Source organism: Alexandromys fortis, unplaced genomic scaffold (assembly GCF_014885135.2).
Source record: "Alexandromys fortis isolate MF-2015 unplaced genomic scaffold, M_Fortis_MF-2015_v1.1 scaffold_18, whole genome shotgun sequence".
In the NCBI taxonomy this organism is placed as follows: domain Eukaryota; kingdom Metazoa; phylum Chordata; class Mammalia; order Rodentia; family Cricetidae; genus Alexandromys; species Alexandromys fortis.
The window spans coordinates 2,155,544-2,174,269 of NW_026067897.1; the positions used below are offsets into that span (position 1 = coordinate 2,155,544).

The window sequence follows — 18,726 nt, forward strand, 5'->3', positions numbered from 1 at the left end:
GCCTGATGAAGGTTAATATTCAGGAGGATGCCTATATGTTTTTCTTTGGGTTCTCCTTCTTATTTAGCTTCTCTAAGAACCTGAATTATAGGCTCAATGTCCTTTATTTATGGCTAGAAACCAAATATGAGTGAGTACATCCCATGTTCCTCTTTTTGGGTCTGGCTTACCTCACTCAGGATAGTGTTTTCTATTTCCATCCATTTGCCTGCAAACTTCAACCCTTTCCCTTTTTAAAAATATGTATTTTATTTATGTATGCGTATCTGTAATGTGTGGGTATATGCAGAAGCTAGAAGAGGCATCCAGTCTCCCAGAGTTATTAAGTTATAGGTGGTTGACAGCAACCCACTTCCCATGTGGGTGAGCTGGCTTTCAGCTATTGTTGAGACATTTCTTTAGCCCCTGTTTTCTTCAGCAAAATACTAGGTTGTGATATCTTCTTCATGGGGTTATTATGAAGTAAGATGAAATAAAATTGTTTTCAAAATACAAAGCTCATCAATGAGAAATTGACCTCCCCAACTTTTTTCGTTTTTTCTTTCACTTTCCCTCTTTGTTATTTTACTTAAAAATTATATCTTAATTTTTTTATTTAAGACTATTTTTAAATTTAGATATATTTTGATTATTTTCTTCCCCTCCAAGTCCTTCCCAGATCCTTTTCCCTTCCCCTCTTAAAGAACTTTAAGTTCTTTTTCAATAACCCCGCTCCCAAACAATACAGCAACACCCCCCTGATGGGGAACCTCCTTCAGCCAATGGCCTTTAAGAGGCTGGACCAGGTTGGGGCGTGACTTAGGGTACCAAGAAGCCGCGGTCCCACCCAGCTCACTCTCTCTCCTCTGAACTACACCTGGATGTCCGACCCAATTCATATTTTCTCTGCTGTAATCCACGAGTTCCCTTTTAATAAAGAAAACCTTAGAATACTCTATATGGAGTTAGCTTGGGATCATTTGACTCGCGCTGGCTCCATTTGACACATTCTGCAACCACCCCCCGCCCCCCAAAACCAAGAACACACCCACCACAAGAAAAACCCAAATAAAAACACACCAAATAAAAAAGCACACTAAAAAACTGTGGAGTTCGTTATATGTTTGGCAGCCACGGAATGTGAGGCTTGTCCTTGGGTTGGTTGGTTGATACACCCAGCGTCGCTCTGTTGGAGAAACTGATTTATTGTTCCACTCCCGGTAGGTATCAGCGAAGCTTCAGTTGTTAACCTTCACCCTAAGCAGCTAGGTTAATATAACTAAATAGAATATAATTAGATAAAACAAAAACTATCACACCGAAGATGGACAAGACTACCAACAGACGGTAAAAAACCTAAGAGAAGGCGCAAGAATTAGTGACCCATTCTTTTGGCTCACTCGGGAATCACGTAAAAACACTAAAGCAGAAGCCATAATATATATGCAGAGGACCTGGTGCAGACCCGTGTAAGCCCTGTGTATGCTGCTCTAGTCTCTGTGAGTCCATCTGAGCGTTGCTCATGTTGATTGAGGGGTATTGTTTTCTTGGTATCCTTCATCCCCTCTGGCTTTCACACTCTTTCCACCTCCTCTTCTATAGGGGTCCCTGAGATCTGAGGGGAGGGATTTGATGGAGACTTCCTATTTAGGGATGCGTGTTTCAGGGTCTCACAGCATACAGAGGGGAATCCCACATTGGTGATCTAAATGAAATCAGCAAATAATGGGGTAATGGGAGGGGGGGAACAAAGTCCCAAGTGGACACCTGTCACCAAATGAAGCTTCTGATACTGAGACTGGGTTACATTGAATTGAGTTGTTGGCCAAAGTGTCTCCATGGGAATCCCCAAACAACCTAGGCTGCTGCGAGGACTATAGGTTGTTCTCCACAGACTTACCACAAGGCCCCATTGCTGAACACGGCACCTACACAACCCTTTGAAGATGGAGATGTTGATCACGTGCCTATTTAGATCCTTTACTCCTACACCAGCATCTTTGGTACAAGAAAGTACTTGTTTTAAAGACGTGATTATCATAGACACACTAAGAATACCAAAGAACAGAGAAAGAATACTTGATAATATCCTAAAAACATCTTAATATTTGAGATTATTTGATCTGGCCCCTTCCTTATTAATTAGTTGCTTTTATAAAAGCATATGAAATTTACCCAAAAAGTCTACTTCAGTCCCTATTCTTCAGCTGACTTCCCTTAACAATTATCTTTAATAGTTTCTTTTCCCCCCAGAATATAGTTTTGCTTTTGAAAGAACCATACTTTGTTATTTTTGGGGGGGTGGGTGAAGCCTCCCTGTTTTCCCAAATATATTGGCTTTCTTCCGCGGATAATGATTTAGCTTGAGTCTCTACCATGTCCTCCTTTGCCCTCTCACCATTAACCAAATACACACAGATAGATCAGATCCCCCTCTTCAATTCCATTATGTCTACCACTACAGTCTCAACACTCTTTTTTTGTTAAATGGATACTGTATTGACCTTTTTATGATTTACAAAATACAGCTTACGATGTTTTCTTAATTACCTTCCTTTCTTTTAATAGTTCATATTTTATTATAACCAAGGAAAAACTTAAACTCTAGTTTTACTTGGCTTCTTTTTGACTTTAGTCACTGAAATAGAGGGATGGTGAGTTGGTTCAGGTAGTAAAATGTCTGTCACATGACTGTGAAGGCCTGAGTTTGGCCCTCCAGTGCCCATCCCTCAAAGCTAGACATAACGGTGTATATCCATAATCACAGCCCTGGACATTGGAGCAGTGGAGACCGGAGGATGCCTGGGGTTTTCTCCCCAGCCAGACTAGTCACTAGGTGAACTCCAGGTTCAACGAGAGACCCTGTCTCAGAAAACAAGGTTAAGAACAATTGAGAAAGGCACCCGGCACCAACTTCTGCCTTTCACAAATACAGCCACACATATACATTTGCACACACAACAATCACTCTCTTTGGAGGTCACCCAGCTGATCAACCTGTTTCTAACTTAACTTTTGGGTAATATTTCCACTTGATTCTGTATGTAGTCCTGTTAATCATTTATGAAATTTTGTCTGAGACATTAATAAGAGATTGACTTCTTCCATAGTGACCTGATTCTTTCCTTTTCCCAAGACTGAAGTCACCAAGATGATAAGATATGTTCAGGACTGAGAGGGACATCATGACCCACAGATCACCAGCTAGTAGGTCCTACTGGTCTTCCTCCAGACAGCCATAGCAGTGCCTAGACATATTTAGCCATCAGTTCTCCCTTAACCTAAGCCTTTTTTTTCTTCCTTTGTGTGGGGTACAAAGAGCTTGAAGCTGCAACTGAATGAAGACAACCTTTGTTGACCGAAGCCTTCCATTTTCTTTGGGTTGCTGGTTTTCTTTTGTAGGCAGAGCCCAGGGCTGGCTTTTAACTTCCTAGGCAGCCAAAGAAGACTTCAGACTTCAGATCCTCCCTCCCTCCCTCCACCTCCCTAGTGCAGGGATACTCCATGTTTACCATGTTGGGGTTGAACCCAGGGCTTTTGTCTGTTAAACAAGCTCTCTACCCAGTTGTATTCCCAGTCCCCAATCAGTCTTGTCTCTCGTCCCAACAATTTGTCCTCAAGTCTTTTCTATTTTTTTTTTTTAATGAGACAGGGTCTTACTATATAGCTCTGACTGTCCTGGATCAGGTTGGCCTAGAGGGTATTAAAGGTGTACACCACCACACCCAGCTGTTTTGGGTGGCAAGGTGTTAAACCTAAGCAGTGGCAGCCAATAAATCAGGTTCTTCTTTGTAAAAATATAAATATGATAGTATTCTGATATAATATATGTCAATTTTTCATTCTTAGAACTAGTTTCTTTTATAATTAAATTATTATCCCCTTCTCAGGATGCTTGATGGTCCTTCCGTATCAGGTGGATTTTAAATCAATATTTTTATTGATTCAAACTGTAATTGGATATGTTTAACGGGGACAATTTGATATATTGATATACTTGCACAATGTGGAATTGTTTTTAACTCAGTAAATAAACATCTATGGTTTTATGGTAAGACTTCTGAAATTTACTTTCTTGTTTTGAGATGTGATGTTCATTACGATTGGCTGTAGTTACTTTGCTGTGTAGTAGATCTTAAAATATTTTCCCTGTCCATCTGAAATCCTATGGTCAACTCTACATCTCCCTGCACCCTGCACAAGCATCTGGAAACCAGCGTTTTACGCTCAACTTGATGAGTTCACCTCTGCTGCGTTACATATATAACCGTGATCTACATTACCTTTCTTTTTCCGGTGTTTTAAATGAAACTCAACCTTTTAAGCAGATAAATTATTTTTAGACTTTGAAGTGTGACTCATGCCAAACGTTTAGAAGCTGTGTGTGTGTGTGTGTGTGTGTGTGTGTGTGTGTGGTTATGTGCTCAGGTGTGGGTGTACCCTGTGTACATATATGTGTTTGTGGAGTCCAGAAGGCAGCTTCAAACATCATTTTCTTCAAGAGTGATCCACCTTGGTTTTGGGACAGAGTCTCTCACTTGGACCTGGTGTTGGCCTTTTAATCTAGGCTGACTTGGCTAGCAAGCCGCAGGGAGTGTGTCCGACTCTGACTCCCTTTGCCAGAGTTGAAGGGCACATCATACTTTGCTTCTGATGTAGGTGCTGAGGGTAGAACTCAGGTCCTTTTGATTTGGTGGTAATTACTTTCCCATCTGAGCCATCTCCTCAGCCTCTCCATATTGATCAAAGGTTAAGAAGCTTTAGCATTGGTAAAACAGTTTCACGTATTTGTTCTAAAAATGCATATGGATTTTTAACACCCGAGCAGTGAAATGCCTGCTATCAATGAAAACTACCTATTGATAAAGAACAAATCAGAGTTCACTTAAGAATCTGTTTAGCGATTTGGTAAGTGTTAGAGTGCTTGGCTAACATGTGAGATTAATTAAGTGTCTGTAGTTGAGAATTTTGAGTTTTACTTGTTGATATTGAGGTATTTAAGTTTCTTTGATGTGTCTGAGTTTGTATACTTTTTAAAAATCATTGAGTTTTGTAATTATGACATGTGATTGTAAGAGACGGACAAAAAGACGAAGGTTCCGAGTCTGGCAGAAGCGATCCAATGGGAGAGCAATGGAGTTTCCTACACTAAGATCTTTCTGTGTGTGAAAGAGAGAAAACCTCCAACATCAGACGAGACCGGGTGCATTCAGGCACAGCTGGTCAGAGCTCACTCTGGACGGACAGCACTGGAACGTGTGTAGGATAAAACTAGGCCCACTGAATGTGGGTTTTCTGTGGGCCATTGGCAGTGGGACCAGATTTATCCCTACTGCTTGAACTGGCGTCTATGAGCACATCCTCTTTTGGAGGGATACCTCACTCATTCTATATAGAGGAGTGAGGGGAGTGTTAGAGTTTATTGACTGCCCAGGGGAAACCTAACCCTTTCTGAGGAGTGGATTAGGGAGAGGATGGGGTGCAGGGAAGGGTGGAATGAGAGGATGGGGTGCAGGGAAGGGTGGAATGGGAGGAGGGAGGAAGTGGTACAGGGAGAACTATGTAAAATGAGAAAAGATTGTATTTAAAAATTCTTGATAAAAATACATTTAAAAAAAAGAAAGAGAGAAAACTATTCATGGGTAATCAGGCAGGCTACTCTTGGGTGGTAACTACATCCATTTTTTACCTTGAGAATTCTTATAGTCAGTCTTCTTGGTCCTTTTGGTAAGAATCCTTTTATTGTATCAATGGAAATGGTAATACTGGCAATTAAAGTAGGGTTATTGATAGAGGTATCACTCATAATTGCTGTGTGAAAATCTCAGTAAACATCTCAAGATAGAGTGGCAGTCAATATTTCCTTATTGTTCTTGTGGAACCTGGGGCAGTAAGAGTGTAAGTGGCTGAGAAACAGAGCTGAGCAGCCCAAGTCTCAGAAGATAGCCTTAGGTGTTTTACAGAGGAGGCTACCCGCAAAGGCCCAGGCAAATTATGTGACTTGTACCAGGTCACACAGTGATCTGGTTAGATTTCTCATGAGTTCATAACTTAAAGATTTAAGCTGTACTTATAAAAATTTTTAAATGGAAAAGGCCCATTTGTATAAACTTTTTAATTTAAGAAGAATATGAACAAGGAGTCATCACAGAATCAACACACGCATATATCGTTCTGAGATAGAGTGTTGCCAAGAATCCAGAAACCCCACCTGTGTCCCTCATCAGGAATTGCTCCCTCCTCTTTGGGACTAGCCACTATTCTTGACATTTAGTACAATAACTACATGACTTCTCTTGACACAGTGAGTTTGTGCTGCCCTATTTCTGGCCTTATTCCTGTGTAGAAGCTGCTCAGGCACTCGAGTTGGTTTATAACATTTCTTTGAGTGTATGGACTGTGTGGACCACAGTTTGTCTGTTTTGCTGTGGATGGATGTTGCAGTTGTTTCTAGTTTGAATCTGTCCTCAATGCCATGCTGTTGGATGATGGAGACAGTGTTAACCTGTCTCCAGTAGGTTGATACTGAGTAAGTATAATTGCTAGGTGGAGAATGTTCAAATTCAGTAGGTATGGTAAATGGTTTTCCAAAGGCTTTATGTTTTAAGTTTCCATTACATAAAGGGGGGCGGGATTTCCACTATAAGAAAACCTCATCAACCCTCTCAGGAGCAGCTAGTTGGATCCCATTTTTAAAGTTTGTGTTCCTCATGATTAACAATAAAGTTGCTTATTTTTTTATGTTTATTGGACAATGAAATGTCCTCTTGTGAAATACCTACTCAGCTTACCTGTTTCTCAACTGTGTTTATTTTAAAGTTAATATTGAGGAATAATTTGTATTTTCTTTGCCCCTTGTGTTATAATTTTCACACTCTTAGTAGTATGCGTGTGTAGATGCTCTCTTAACTTATTTATAGGGTGATGCTTTTCAGTGCTTCTTCCAAATGACTAGAAACTATTTCTGGGCCCAGAGTATTAAAGATACCTCAGTGTTATCTACATACCATTTATATTTAGAGTGGAATGAAGCTGAGATGCATTTCATCCGAGGTTTGAGGCAGATTTGTGCAAGTGGTCTTACATCCACACTTGTAGATTTATATTCTTTTTATTCTTCTTCCTGTTCCCTGCGCAGGAAAAATTCTGTCGCATATGTGTGAGCTGACTTACTACACTGTCAGCATTTTGACAGTTTTCAGGGTCTCGAGTCCACCATAATGGTCTTGCTGCTAGATCTGTGACCACGGTTGCTGTCAGCACTCTGAGGAGTCTTTTGAGAAATTCCAGTATTAGTGTTGGGTATGAAGGCACACATCTGTGATTCTGTTACTAGGGTGGCTAAGTCAAGAGGATCGAGAGTTCAAGACCAGTATGTACTACCTGGTGAGACCTGCCTCAGAAAAGTGAACAGATGAATTAAGAAACAGCCCCCAATAAAACATAAAAGCAACATGAGAAGAACTACTACAATTATATCTTCTATTGTAGATTTTGTTCGACCATTATTGTAAAAATGCCAAACTTGGTGCCATTTAATATCTATTTTGTTGAACAACCATTTTTCTATAAATTTAGAAGATATTTGCACATTCCTCTTGATTTCAAGATCTTTCATTAAAAATATGTGGCTAAATAACTTGAGAAAAAAGAAACTCTTTAAATATTTGGATCTTCTGGGATTTCTTTGTTGGTTAATCACAAAAACTCTCCATAACCCTAAGCTTTGTAGTCAGTCATTCACTGAACAAAGTTTTTTTTTAGAGCCCTTAGGCTATAATGATTCATGATATCTACATTTCTACCCTAATTGATAATAGAATACATATCATCCACTAGCACTTTGGGGGGAGAAACAAATAGGAGAGAGTAATGTAATTTTCTTTATTCTTAGTAGTTAAATTCAGTGTAACGCCACTGCTTCCAAATGCTTGCAACATCAAAGCCAGTCTGTTGTTCCCTCCCTACATGGGATATGGGGTTCTTTATTTGTTTGTTCGTTTGTTTTGTTTTCTGTGGCAGATCCCTTTTTATTCATTCTTGAGGGAAAAGGCCCACGATTTTTGTTGTTATTTTTAAAAACTAGAAAAAGTGCTTAATAGGAATATTCAAGCTGACCCAGGCCTTCATTAACTCTTTAATGGCAACTATGAACTAATAGACTCTGTCACTGGGTTTTGCTTTGCAATAAAGAATCTGAGGTCATTAGTTATTATTTGCAATCTATAACCAGTATAGGTTAAAAATACATGAAATTGAGCTACATGTGAGCCCGTGAAGGTTTTAGATTATCATTTACTAGATAAGTTAAATGATTACACTAGCATTTCTCTTCTGATTCTATCTTGAACCTATCTGAGACTCTGGAAATAGAAGTAGAACGATTTTGAATGCTGATCTCAATATGAAAAATAGAATCCACAGGATACACAAAAATTTTGATGAAATAACATTCAATAATCAGGTTGCTATGAATCCTACATTAAAATCAATTATATAGTAAAAATAGAGTAGTTATAGCTAAAAAAAATATTTTCAGAGCCAATAGATACCCTTGGTGGAGGTGAACATTTCTACATAGAAAACCCAGGAAGTATGCAAACTAGACACCAGGATACTCAGTACATTGAATTTAATCAGAGAGTGTACACAGCGAATATGACATAAAACAGCAGTTTACTAGAATAATTGTCATCTGGAAACACATGAAAATAATTTAGAAAATGGGCTAAAGTCATATTCTCTGGCAGTAGACTTCTTGGAAATATAGACATAGAATCAGACAGATTTCTGTGTCATCTGGCTCCCTTTCCTTGTCACCAAGCCAGCTTGAATCAATAGTGTGGTTTCTATTCAAACAGTAGACACTGTCACTGATCAGTAAACTAAATCTCTAGGGAGAATGTTTTATAATAAAGCCATAATTAACGAACTATTGATTGACTTTTGGTGCTTCAGATGCAGGCGCACCTCCCCTCCACTAGATGGAAACAACTCAGAAGTGCTTGGTGGGACAGTCCTATGATCGTCTAAAATAAAAATGCTTGGCTTGTTATGATTTATGTTCTATTCGGTGACAGTTGTGCGTTTGCACACCCAACACTAGAATTTCTTGACAAGAATGCTGGTAGAATTTTTAGGGAAATCCAAATGTTCAGCTGCATTTATGAAAGCGAAACCACGTTAGATTCATTTCTTAATCGATTGTACCAACTGGCCTAAGCATGGACTTCCTTCTTTTCAATGATCTGGTTACAAAAACTGTACATTACAAACAGTATAGAAACAAGCAGAAAAGAATGTGCCACGCATCCTGGATAATTCTCTCTATGCAGTAGGATTTACAGATATAAAAGAAAAATACAGCCTACTCCTTTATAGCGCACAGTTATGTTTTTAGATACAATGTATCACTAGCAAGTGGTTGTGGCCACCAACTCTAGTTGTCCCCAGCAGAGAGAATAAGAGCAAGATCTGTTCGGTAGAGCTTCCCTCCATCCGACAAGGCCATTATGTTCTTCTTGTATGTAGTAATATTATTAACATCCAGTTCCTGTATAGAGCACAGATAGTATTGCAATCCAATGAGATACGGAAGTTAGTTAGCCACTGGCCAGTGATAAAATGTGAGAAACTGCTTGTTACATCAACATTAAGAAAAGAATAGGGTAAATTTTTTAATAAATGCGAATAACCGCTAGGTTGTTTTTAGCCCAAATCTGTTTGTCACAACGTACTGATTTGGGCGGGACTCAGTTTGAGTTAAGAATTAAAGTCTGCTCCCGCTCCTTGGCAAAGTCTTTGAGTAGATTCCCACAACAGGTGTGTGGTTGTTTCTGGGTACTTCCCTAAAGTCTGCTTAGAAAATAAATTGCACGAAAACCGAATTACCTGTTTGTTCTTCTCACACAGATCCTTCAGTAAAGCATCCAGCTCATTTTCATCTATGTATCCGTTGCCGTCCTGAGGGAGGAGAAATAAGATGGTATATGTTAGAAGTAACTGCGGTCCTCAGAAAATCCACCTCCGGGAGGGGTCTAACCAGGTGCGTCTGGCTCTTAACACAGCTTTACCGCAGCTGCAAAACAGGTGAGCACTTAAGCTAGTGAAATCGATCGAAAATTTCAAAGCACTCTTGTATTTAATATTTCACTTTATGTTAGAAGCCTTTTCAGTAGGAATAAGTAAATGAAACTAGACACGTTCCTGTGGCAGAGGAGAACATTGTGGCCTACAGGAAATGTGGCTGGCTTCCTGTCATACAGCAGGCAGCATTATATAGAGCCTAGATCCAAGTATAGAGAAATTAGAAGCCAAAAGCATGAACGAGCAAGCTCATAAGCAACTTTTCTCACACATGAAGTCCCCCCTTTTTAAATGTGGGAAACTTCTGTGGAATGTTTCCCCTTACTTAATGTCCATTCAACCCTTCCAGGGATGGCATTCTTGGCTCCTGTTTACAAGCAAGTCGGTGGCTCAGAGGATTTGGCTCTGATTTCAGAGTCTCATAGTAGAAAAGTCTTAGGCTAACATCTGAATAAGGTCATGTGATGTGAGATATGATAGAGCAGGTTTTCTGTGGAATGAATGAATTGGTTGTGTAATTTGTTGGTCATGATTTCTTTTTAGTTTGGGGCTTTTATCTTCTTTTGGTACTTTCCAGGTTCTCTTTATGGGTGAAATTATAGACCAGAAAAAATTGAGAAGGAAGAAGTAGAAATATGATTTTTAAAAATAGAAAACTCTCAAGATAAAAAAATGGTGGCATTATTGTGTAAATTAAGTATAGGCATAAAATATAAAAACTTACATTTAAAAATCAGTTCTGTTTCTATACATTAACAATTAACTATATGGAAGGTAAATAAAATCCCTTTTGCAATACACTAAAAGAAGAATAAACTGCTTAGGAGTAACCTTAGCAACGAAAGTAGAAACTCATGTTACACTGACAGCTGTAAAATGCTGGTGAGAGACATCAGAGGCGTAAACCGATGGAGAAGCACCTGTGCTTGGCAGACTTAATACTTTTACTGTTAAAGTGTTCATACTATTTAGTTCTAACGATCAATGTGATTCCTTCCCAAACACCAGGGGTATTTTAAGACGAAATATGCAAGACACAACTAAAATTTATAAACAACCACAAAAAAAAGACCTAAATCTGAAATAGTTTATAGGAAAAAAAGGATGAAAATGAAGGTGTTGGGCTGGTAAGATGGCTCAGGGGCTAAGACAGGTTGTGGCATGCTTTTCCTCCCACCAGCAAACAAACACACAAATACCAAAAAGGCAGCAGTTTCTGATTTCAAAATATAGTACTTAGTTACAGTAGCTAAGGCAGTGTGGTAGTTACTTAGACACTGGTTTATAAACTAATGGAACAGGAGAGCTCCGGAACTGGTCCACAGTTACAGTAGCTAAAACAGTGTGGTAATTACTTAGACACTGGCTTGTAGACTGATGGAATAGGATGGAGAGCTCCTGAATTGGTCCACATACAGAGAATCAGCTGGCCTTTCATTAGGAAGCTGACTATAAGGACAAGGATATTCTCCTCAACAAAAAGTATGGGGAAACTATATGTCCATCTGGAAAAGGGGAGGAGCTGGATTCCTGTCTTTCATATGGACAAAACTTAACTCAATGTAAATATTTCAGTTTAGAAGATACAAAACTCCTAGAGGCAGGTGTGGCAGTAGCACTTGGCAGGTATAAGCAATAGATCTCTATGAGTGCAAGGCCGGTTTATATAGTGAGTTCCAGGCCAGCCAGCATGGGATCCTGTGTCAAAACTAAAACCAAAACCAAACAACAAAAACAGAAACTATGCCTAAATATAAAATAGGTGAAAACTCTATGACATTAGTCTTAGCATAGAGCTTGTGGGTTATGAGCCCAGGGCACCGACAACAGGGAGATAGTGGAACTCAACATAAAATCTGCAAGAAGCATTCAGAGTAAAACATGACCTACAGCCTGGGAGGAGAGAGTTGGAAACCATGTATTATTACATAAGGCAGCAAGGCTTTCCCTGAAGGAAATGTAATATTAAAATATGTAATCTTAAGAGGATAAATTTCATGTCAAATTACTTTTGTAAATTTTTTTAAAAGAAAAAAAAAAGGAAAGAAATTACTTTTACCTGATCATATAACTCAAAAGCCTTATTGAACTCTTTCCCACACATTTTGATTCCCTAGGAGACAGGAGAGAGGTTCAGTTAAAACGTGATCTGTATTTCAGCTTGTTTTTCTTGACAAATCTCCCACCTTTTGAGTTTTTAAGAAAAACACTATCTATTGTAGAGAAAAGTCAATTACCTGGAACTTAAGAAGGAAATTCTCCTGCACTGGTAGTAACCTTTTGGGAGAAAAACATTTTATTAGTCGGTTGGAATTTTAGAGGAGGACCTGTTCATTCAACTACCATCTATGCAATCCCAACACTCACCTGGCCATCTCTGTCAGCTCCAGCTTCCCATCATTATTTGAATCAAAGAGTTTTAGCTGAAAGACATTGCCAACATTGGGGCCATTGAGTTACGAATTACTGAAGGAAGGGACAAGCATTCAAAAATCATACACCTTGAGTGCGCGCAGCGTGAGCTCTTGAACACTAAATTATTTTTGTGTTGTATTTTTAAAACAGCCTGTTTTATTTCTAAAGCAAAAAAATCAACAAAAGCAGTAAGTAAACAAGTCTAAGTTATTTCAAATCATTTCAATTGTTTAATTTTCCATTGGGAAACTTAACGATACCTCCTTACTCGGTAGTACACTTGCATATCACATCCCTAGGTGTGCGCACACATAAATACTCACGAAGGAAGCATTCAGACTTTTAAAAAGCAGTAAATAGTACCAGAATGAAGGTAATGCTAACACTAAATATGACAAATGTCATGTATATATGGAAAGGGCTGTGGTATAGTCAGTGCATAAAGATTTAGAAAGGTGTTTCCAAGGGAAAAAGAAAGGACACTCTATGGTTTGAGAAGGTCTAAGAATCTCTGTTGGAAGTACATCAGTGTTCAGGGCTCTTTACTGACACTTTCAATCCATTGACCGTAATTGACCTAATATTGTTGCACTGTCTACCAAGATACTGGACAACTAGATCACGGAGTGTTGTGTCCATAGGGAAATGTTTCTTCACCTATATATTCAAATTTTAATTAGTTCTTGATTAATTTGTTTCCTGGATTGGAACTGGTTTATGACATTTAATCAGATCTACTGGGCCAGTCCAACAGGGGGAAGCTCCCATCTGAATCGTTTATGAAAGGCAGCTTCAGACTCCTACCTGGAAAGGCAGCTTTACTTTAAATAGAATCCCTTAAGATTGAGACAAACTAGAAAATTGATAAATGTGGGTTATTGTTCACTTCCCAAGAAAGGGCCAAAGAGAAGTTAGGCCTTGCCTTCAGGACACTGCAAGAGCATCCCACCAGCTTGCTGCTGCAGCTGGAGCTGTACCGAGGAGTGCAGAGATGAGCGTGAACCTCAGTGCTCCTGACTAGAACAGGAACTCAGAAGACTGTCCTTCAGAGTACCTCAGAATCCAACACAGCGTAGGAGTAATGTTTAATGACGTGCTTACTTAACCCACAGGGTAAGAACTCACAATAACTGTATGCTATGTAGAGAAAATACAAGCATATATATTGCTTGCTATCCTATAATGTCGATCCTATAATGTGTTAAGATTCACAAATGACCTACTTGAGACAAAGTACAAACATTTACTTTGTCTAGAACCTCGCTAATTTATTTGCAGTAGGCACTTTTGTGTAAAGAAGTTTTGTGGCTATATTGTTCATATAACTGTTCATATACAGTTCATATAACTGTATAACAAATCTTGTCTATACAGTTATCAAAACATCAGGCTTAAGGTGCTTTGGATCTCATTCGTAGCACTGATACTATATCCCTAAGTAATAAAAATCAAAGGAGAAGAAACTCACTTTAGGCAATTTAATGAATAAAGTAGTTAACAGTTTTCATTAGAATTTAGAAAAGTCTAAGTTTTTTTTTAATTTTTATTTTATTTTTTATTTTTATTTTTTTTCGAGACAGGGTTTTTCTGTGGCTTTGGAGCCCATCCTGGAACTAGCTCTTGTAGACCAGGCTGGCCTCAAAGTCACAGAGATCCGCCTGCCTCTGCCTCCCAAGTGCTGGGATTAAAGGCGTGTGCCACCACCGCCTGGCTAGGTTTCTTAAACAACGGTAAAAAACAAGTTCAGAATTCCTTTGAGCAAAAGGTGATGTCATTTGTGTTCTATGTATAAGTATAATGTGTATAAACTATATAACTTAGCGCTACGATCACTCTGGCTTTTAAAGAAAAGTCTTTTTTTTTTTGAGGGATAAAAGTGATGCAGTGTTAGCAGAAATGCTCATCTGTGGTTATGTGATGTGCAAGCCGTGATTTGTTTATTCCATCCTGGAATAGCAAGACTTAACAAGAACACAGTGTGTTCAATGAGCTCTTTGGCCAAACCTTTTCCAGTTCAGTCTTACCATGAGGTCTGTGTACTCAGCTAGTTTTGTATCATCCACGGTCTTGTTTGCTTTCTCTAGTAGGTCCTTTAGAAAGTTCTGTTGAGAAAAAAGAGCACTCAGAAAATTTCATGCCATTGATGATATGTAGTCTGCAACAGAGCAAACCTGGAGGTACACAGAGAAGACCTCTATGGCAGAGCCAGGTGAGGAGAGGATTTGGTTAGTATGGTGGACCTTGTGGCATCCCAATAATGAAACTACCTTTGCCAGGCACAATACCTGCCTCTTACTGAGACCCAGTTTGTCCCAGTCAGAGCTGTGTTGTGCTCTTGTGATTACATTAAAGGAGGATGTGGTTTGTGTGATGTGAAGGGATCTGAATTAAAACTTATTCAGCCCAATGGATGCCCCTCTTCACCCGTATCCTTGTGCTCTTCTTATTACAAGTGCAAGGCCCCCGTCTGTATCTCTCTAGCCTGTGTGAACAATGTTCAGCAAGCTAGAAGGAAATATAGCTACAGTTTAAAGCGCATTTCCTGCTGCATCCCAGGCTGTGTTTCCCTATTAGTTTGCTGCTAGTGCTATGCCGTTCTCCAAGACCAGCTGGTGGCTAGCTTTCTGAATCCCAGGATCTATACGATCATTGCTCAAATGCTTCCGCTGACGGTAGGAGCTACACCAGTTGGTAATATCGAATCCTTGAGGGACATATGAATCATACTAAGGCAGAAATTAAATGTGGGAAGGGTGAAAACGATGATTATTAACTCCGCAGTTGGAACTGGGGAGTGAGTTTGATTTTTGTTTCACGGAGATGAAAGCTTTACAAAGCCGTGCCATGTAAACGCAGGTGTGAATACTGAGGGCTGTAACCGCCTTTCATTTTCTCCACTGTTGTTCATTTGTGACTCTTTGATTTCCTCAGGAAACGAATTAATGCAGCTATGGAAGCTGAGCAGAGCCCATTCCCAGAGTCCTGGAGGGCCGTATTCCTTTGGAGCCTTTGACAGCGCTCTGTCTCCTTCTTGAAAGGGAACTCACTCTCTCAGGGGGACCCGGCTTCACAGTTTTCAAGGAAAAGCCCCTTTCTTGGCTTGATACATTTATTTCCACATTGACCACTCTGCTTTAGATCCAAAGTGAAGCATAGAAAACTCAAAGTTATCTGGTGGGGGTGAGTTTTATTTTTGAGCCTTCTGAGTTTTTCTTTTTGTCAGAGATTAATTGGGTTAAAAAGCCTCATCAGACACTGAAATGGTGGTCACAAAAATAGCCGTGGAGAAACCTTGGGACACTAGGATTCAAAGTCGTGCCTGAGAGCAAGCGATGTTTTACTCTATTATGGATCTTAAAATTAGCTTTCTTTCCTTAAAATTAGCTTTCTTGAAAGACCCATTAAAAAAGAATGCCAACTTATCTTCAAAATTCTCCAGGGAGGAGGACTTCTATTTAGAATTTCCTTTCTGAGAATAGAATTTAGAACAAAGAGAGAGACTCGGGGGATATTTTGAGGTCAGTACTGAAGTGTGCTAAGGTTTTCATTACATACTGGATGAGTTTTTAAAAAGCATTCTTTTTGTCTAAAAGAGCAAAACCATAACAGCTTCCCCTGTCACCTTGTGGGATCTAGAAGCAGAGCAGTTTCTGAAAGACATTGTTTTGAGAAGCTTCACATCAAAAGTGTTGGCTGCCGCTGAGTCTGTTCCGGCCATTTCACAGTGGCACACACAGACCAATCGCCAAAGTCCTGTCCTTCTTAAACCATGTCGAATTATGATTAGGGAAGCAACACACCCGTTTCCCCACAAGGCAGCTGCAGAAGCAGCTCACAGCGAGTGAAACCTGAGGCACACAGTGCTGTAGTGCTGTAGAAGAAAAAACGGCTATTGATATTAGCAGATGCTCTAGGGCCAAGCCTAGGTTCTCTTCCTAGGCAGGCGTGTAACTGTGAAAAGTTCCCCAGGCATTCTGAACTTCTGTCCCTCTCTATATCCGCCTTGCAGATTTCCTGAAGAACAAATGCTGAGATGCATTTCACACTCAGTACTGTGTCTGTGACACAGAAAACACACATGCGGGTGCTGAACAAATATTAACTTAAGCTTCCCTTTCAAAAATGAAAACAAGTTGTTTTGTGTGCAAGCATGTGTGAAAGCATGAGGGTGAACAGATGCTATGGACCACATGTGCAGACCAGAGAACAATTCTCTTCCCATCATGTGGGGTCCAGAGAAGCAAACTCAAGTTGTCAGGCTTGCTAGTGGTTGCCTTAACCGACAGAGCCATCACACTAGCCCTTGCTTCCATTCAATCACTCTGTATTCTGAACTTAGAGGAAATAGGTCCTTTTTTGACTAAGAGGTCTTCTGGTTGGCTGGAGGAAATGGGGTGGACGACTGGTTCCCACTGCTGAATGGAGTTTTATACGTTTGTTACGCTGTGCACTTGACCCACCACTGGGCATATCTCAGACTCCACAGAATCATTGCCCCTGCCTTAAAGATGAAATGTAGTAGAATAACATGGCGATATGTCCTGAGCTTCTATCTGATCCAGAGTCCTTTTCCTTATATTCCTCTTCAACACGACTTCCTCATGGCTTCTGTGAGATATGAACTGGCATATTTATTTTCATAATTTCAGTTTTCTACAACCTAGCTGTGTAATTGATGTTGTCAAGAGTCAGCAGGTCAAAGGCTATGTCTAAGGCCTTGGATCTGCATGGGTCTGGGATTAAACCTCACAGCCCTGTGTCTTGTTTCTGCATGGTCTTCGGTAGGTCTCAACTTTTAGTAGTTTTTTTTTTTCACTAGAGCAATGCTTGTTTCCTATAATATATGCAAAGATGAAATAAATATGCATAAGGCACAACACATGTCTCTGTCGTTTGTTTTTGCAAAGAAAAATCTAGGCATTCGATGTATAAAATAAAATTTCAGATTTCCATGAGAGTGGTCGCCTATTTGGTGGACATAGCTATCTACCTCTATCTGTCTGTCTGTGTGTATGTATGTCTCATCACCCATCCGACTTATGTAACCATTTAGGAACACCACAGAGAATGCTAATTTCCTGCAGAATCTCAAGAAGCACTTGAAGTCTGTCTTTCGATCTGGTGTTTCGGTGATGATGTGAAGAGTGGGCGCCAATCGGCACTGCTCAGCGTAAGTTTCCTTGGTGGGAGGTTTTTTTTAAAAAGCTATGAATCCCTTAGCAGTTCATGGCTGCATCTGGAAGGAAAATGCATAGCCTCAGCCTTGAGTCACTCACCTTGAGTTCCTCGGTTTCTATGAAGCCGCTGTGGTCAGTGTCATACTTTCTCCAAGTCTGCAGGAAAGTGGAGGCAGAGAGTGAGGTGTAAATAAATCAGTCTACGGAGCCCATCGACTTCCTGACTTTCAGCACCTGTCTTCCAGGGCGTGTGATTTTTACCTTCATGAACTCCTCACAGGACTTCAGTTGCTGGCATCGGAAGAGCAGCAGGAAATTCTCTTCTGTGGGTAAGACATGAGCCAGCTGGGAAAGATGGGAAAACAGAGATGAGCAGCCTGGAAGGAGGCTGGGCCATCACCTGCTGCTTCAGCTTCGCCTTAACGTGTTCTTTGAGCAGTGATATTGACTGAGGAAGTAGGAGCCGATAAGTGTCAGCTGACTAACAGATGCATTTCACCTATTCTTTCTAATGCTTTGCTTCTGAGGTGAAAACAACCAGGCATGTTCCGATACCTGTGCCCTGACGACCTGGCTGCCCAGTTGAAGAGATGGCTATGGTGGGCCCGTTTCCATCTGCTGCACACACAAGCAGATGCCTCCTGAGGAAGCTCTATACCACTGATCAGGTCTCAGGTCTTTCGGCGTGCACAGGATGGCACACAGTATGGCTCCACATTTCATGGGAAATGAGAAATTGTGAGAAACATGAATATAGGTGAAAGGAAGGAAGAAAAAATTATAAATATTTAATTTGGGAGAGAAACACAAAGGCAACAGCAGGACAGTAGAAAGAGGTAGAAAGGCACAACACCATCAACTAGAAAGGGGGAACTAGACAGAAACAGGGCACTCTTAAACTGTGGTCTCTGTCAGAGTATATGTGCTGCTCGAATCCGGGGCTCAGGGTAATTTCTGTGTTTCACTGCTTGATTCTGTGACATTTCCCCTGACACCTCTCCCTCTCCTCTCTCTCTCCACTTCTCTCTCTCTCTCTCTCTCTCTCTCTCTCTCTCTCTCTCTCTCTCTC

General features: G+C 40.1%; 1 protein-coding gene across 1 annotated transcript in view; it reads right to left on the reverse strand.

The window, feature by feature from the left end:
• Nucleotides 1-8,594: 8,594 nt before the first annotated feature.
• The window catches only part of Calb1 (calbindin 1), a 22,737-nt gene continuing 12,605 nt past the window's right edge, over nt 8,595-18,726 (reverse strand). Inside the window, exons 4-11 of the mRNA XM_050165827.1 lie at nt 17,919-18,002; nt 17,757-17,813; nt 14,505-14,582; nt 12,433-12,488; nt 12,303-12,342; nt 12,125-12,178; nt 9,871-9,942; nt 8,595-9,532 (exon numbers count right to left, since the gene is read on the reverse strand). Of these exons, the coding sequence (XP_050021784.1) occupies nt 9,419-9,532; nt 9,871-9,942; nt 12,125-12,178; nt 12,303-12,342; nt 12,433-12,488; nt 14,505-14,582; nt 17,757-17,813; nt 17,919-18,002 (555 nt within the window). The 3' untranslated portion in view covers nt 8,595-9,418. The remainder of the gene's footprint in view (nt 9,533-9,870; nt 9,943-12,124; nt 12,179-12,302; nt 12,343-12,432; nt 12,489-14,504; nt 14,583-17,756; nt 17,814-17,918; nt 18,003-18,726) is intronic.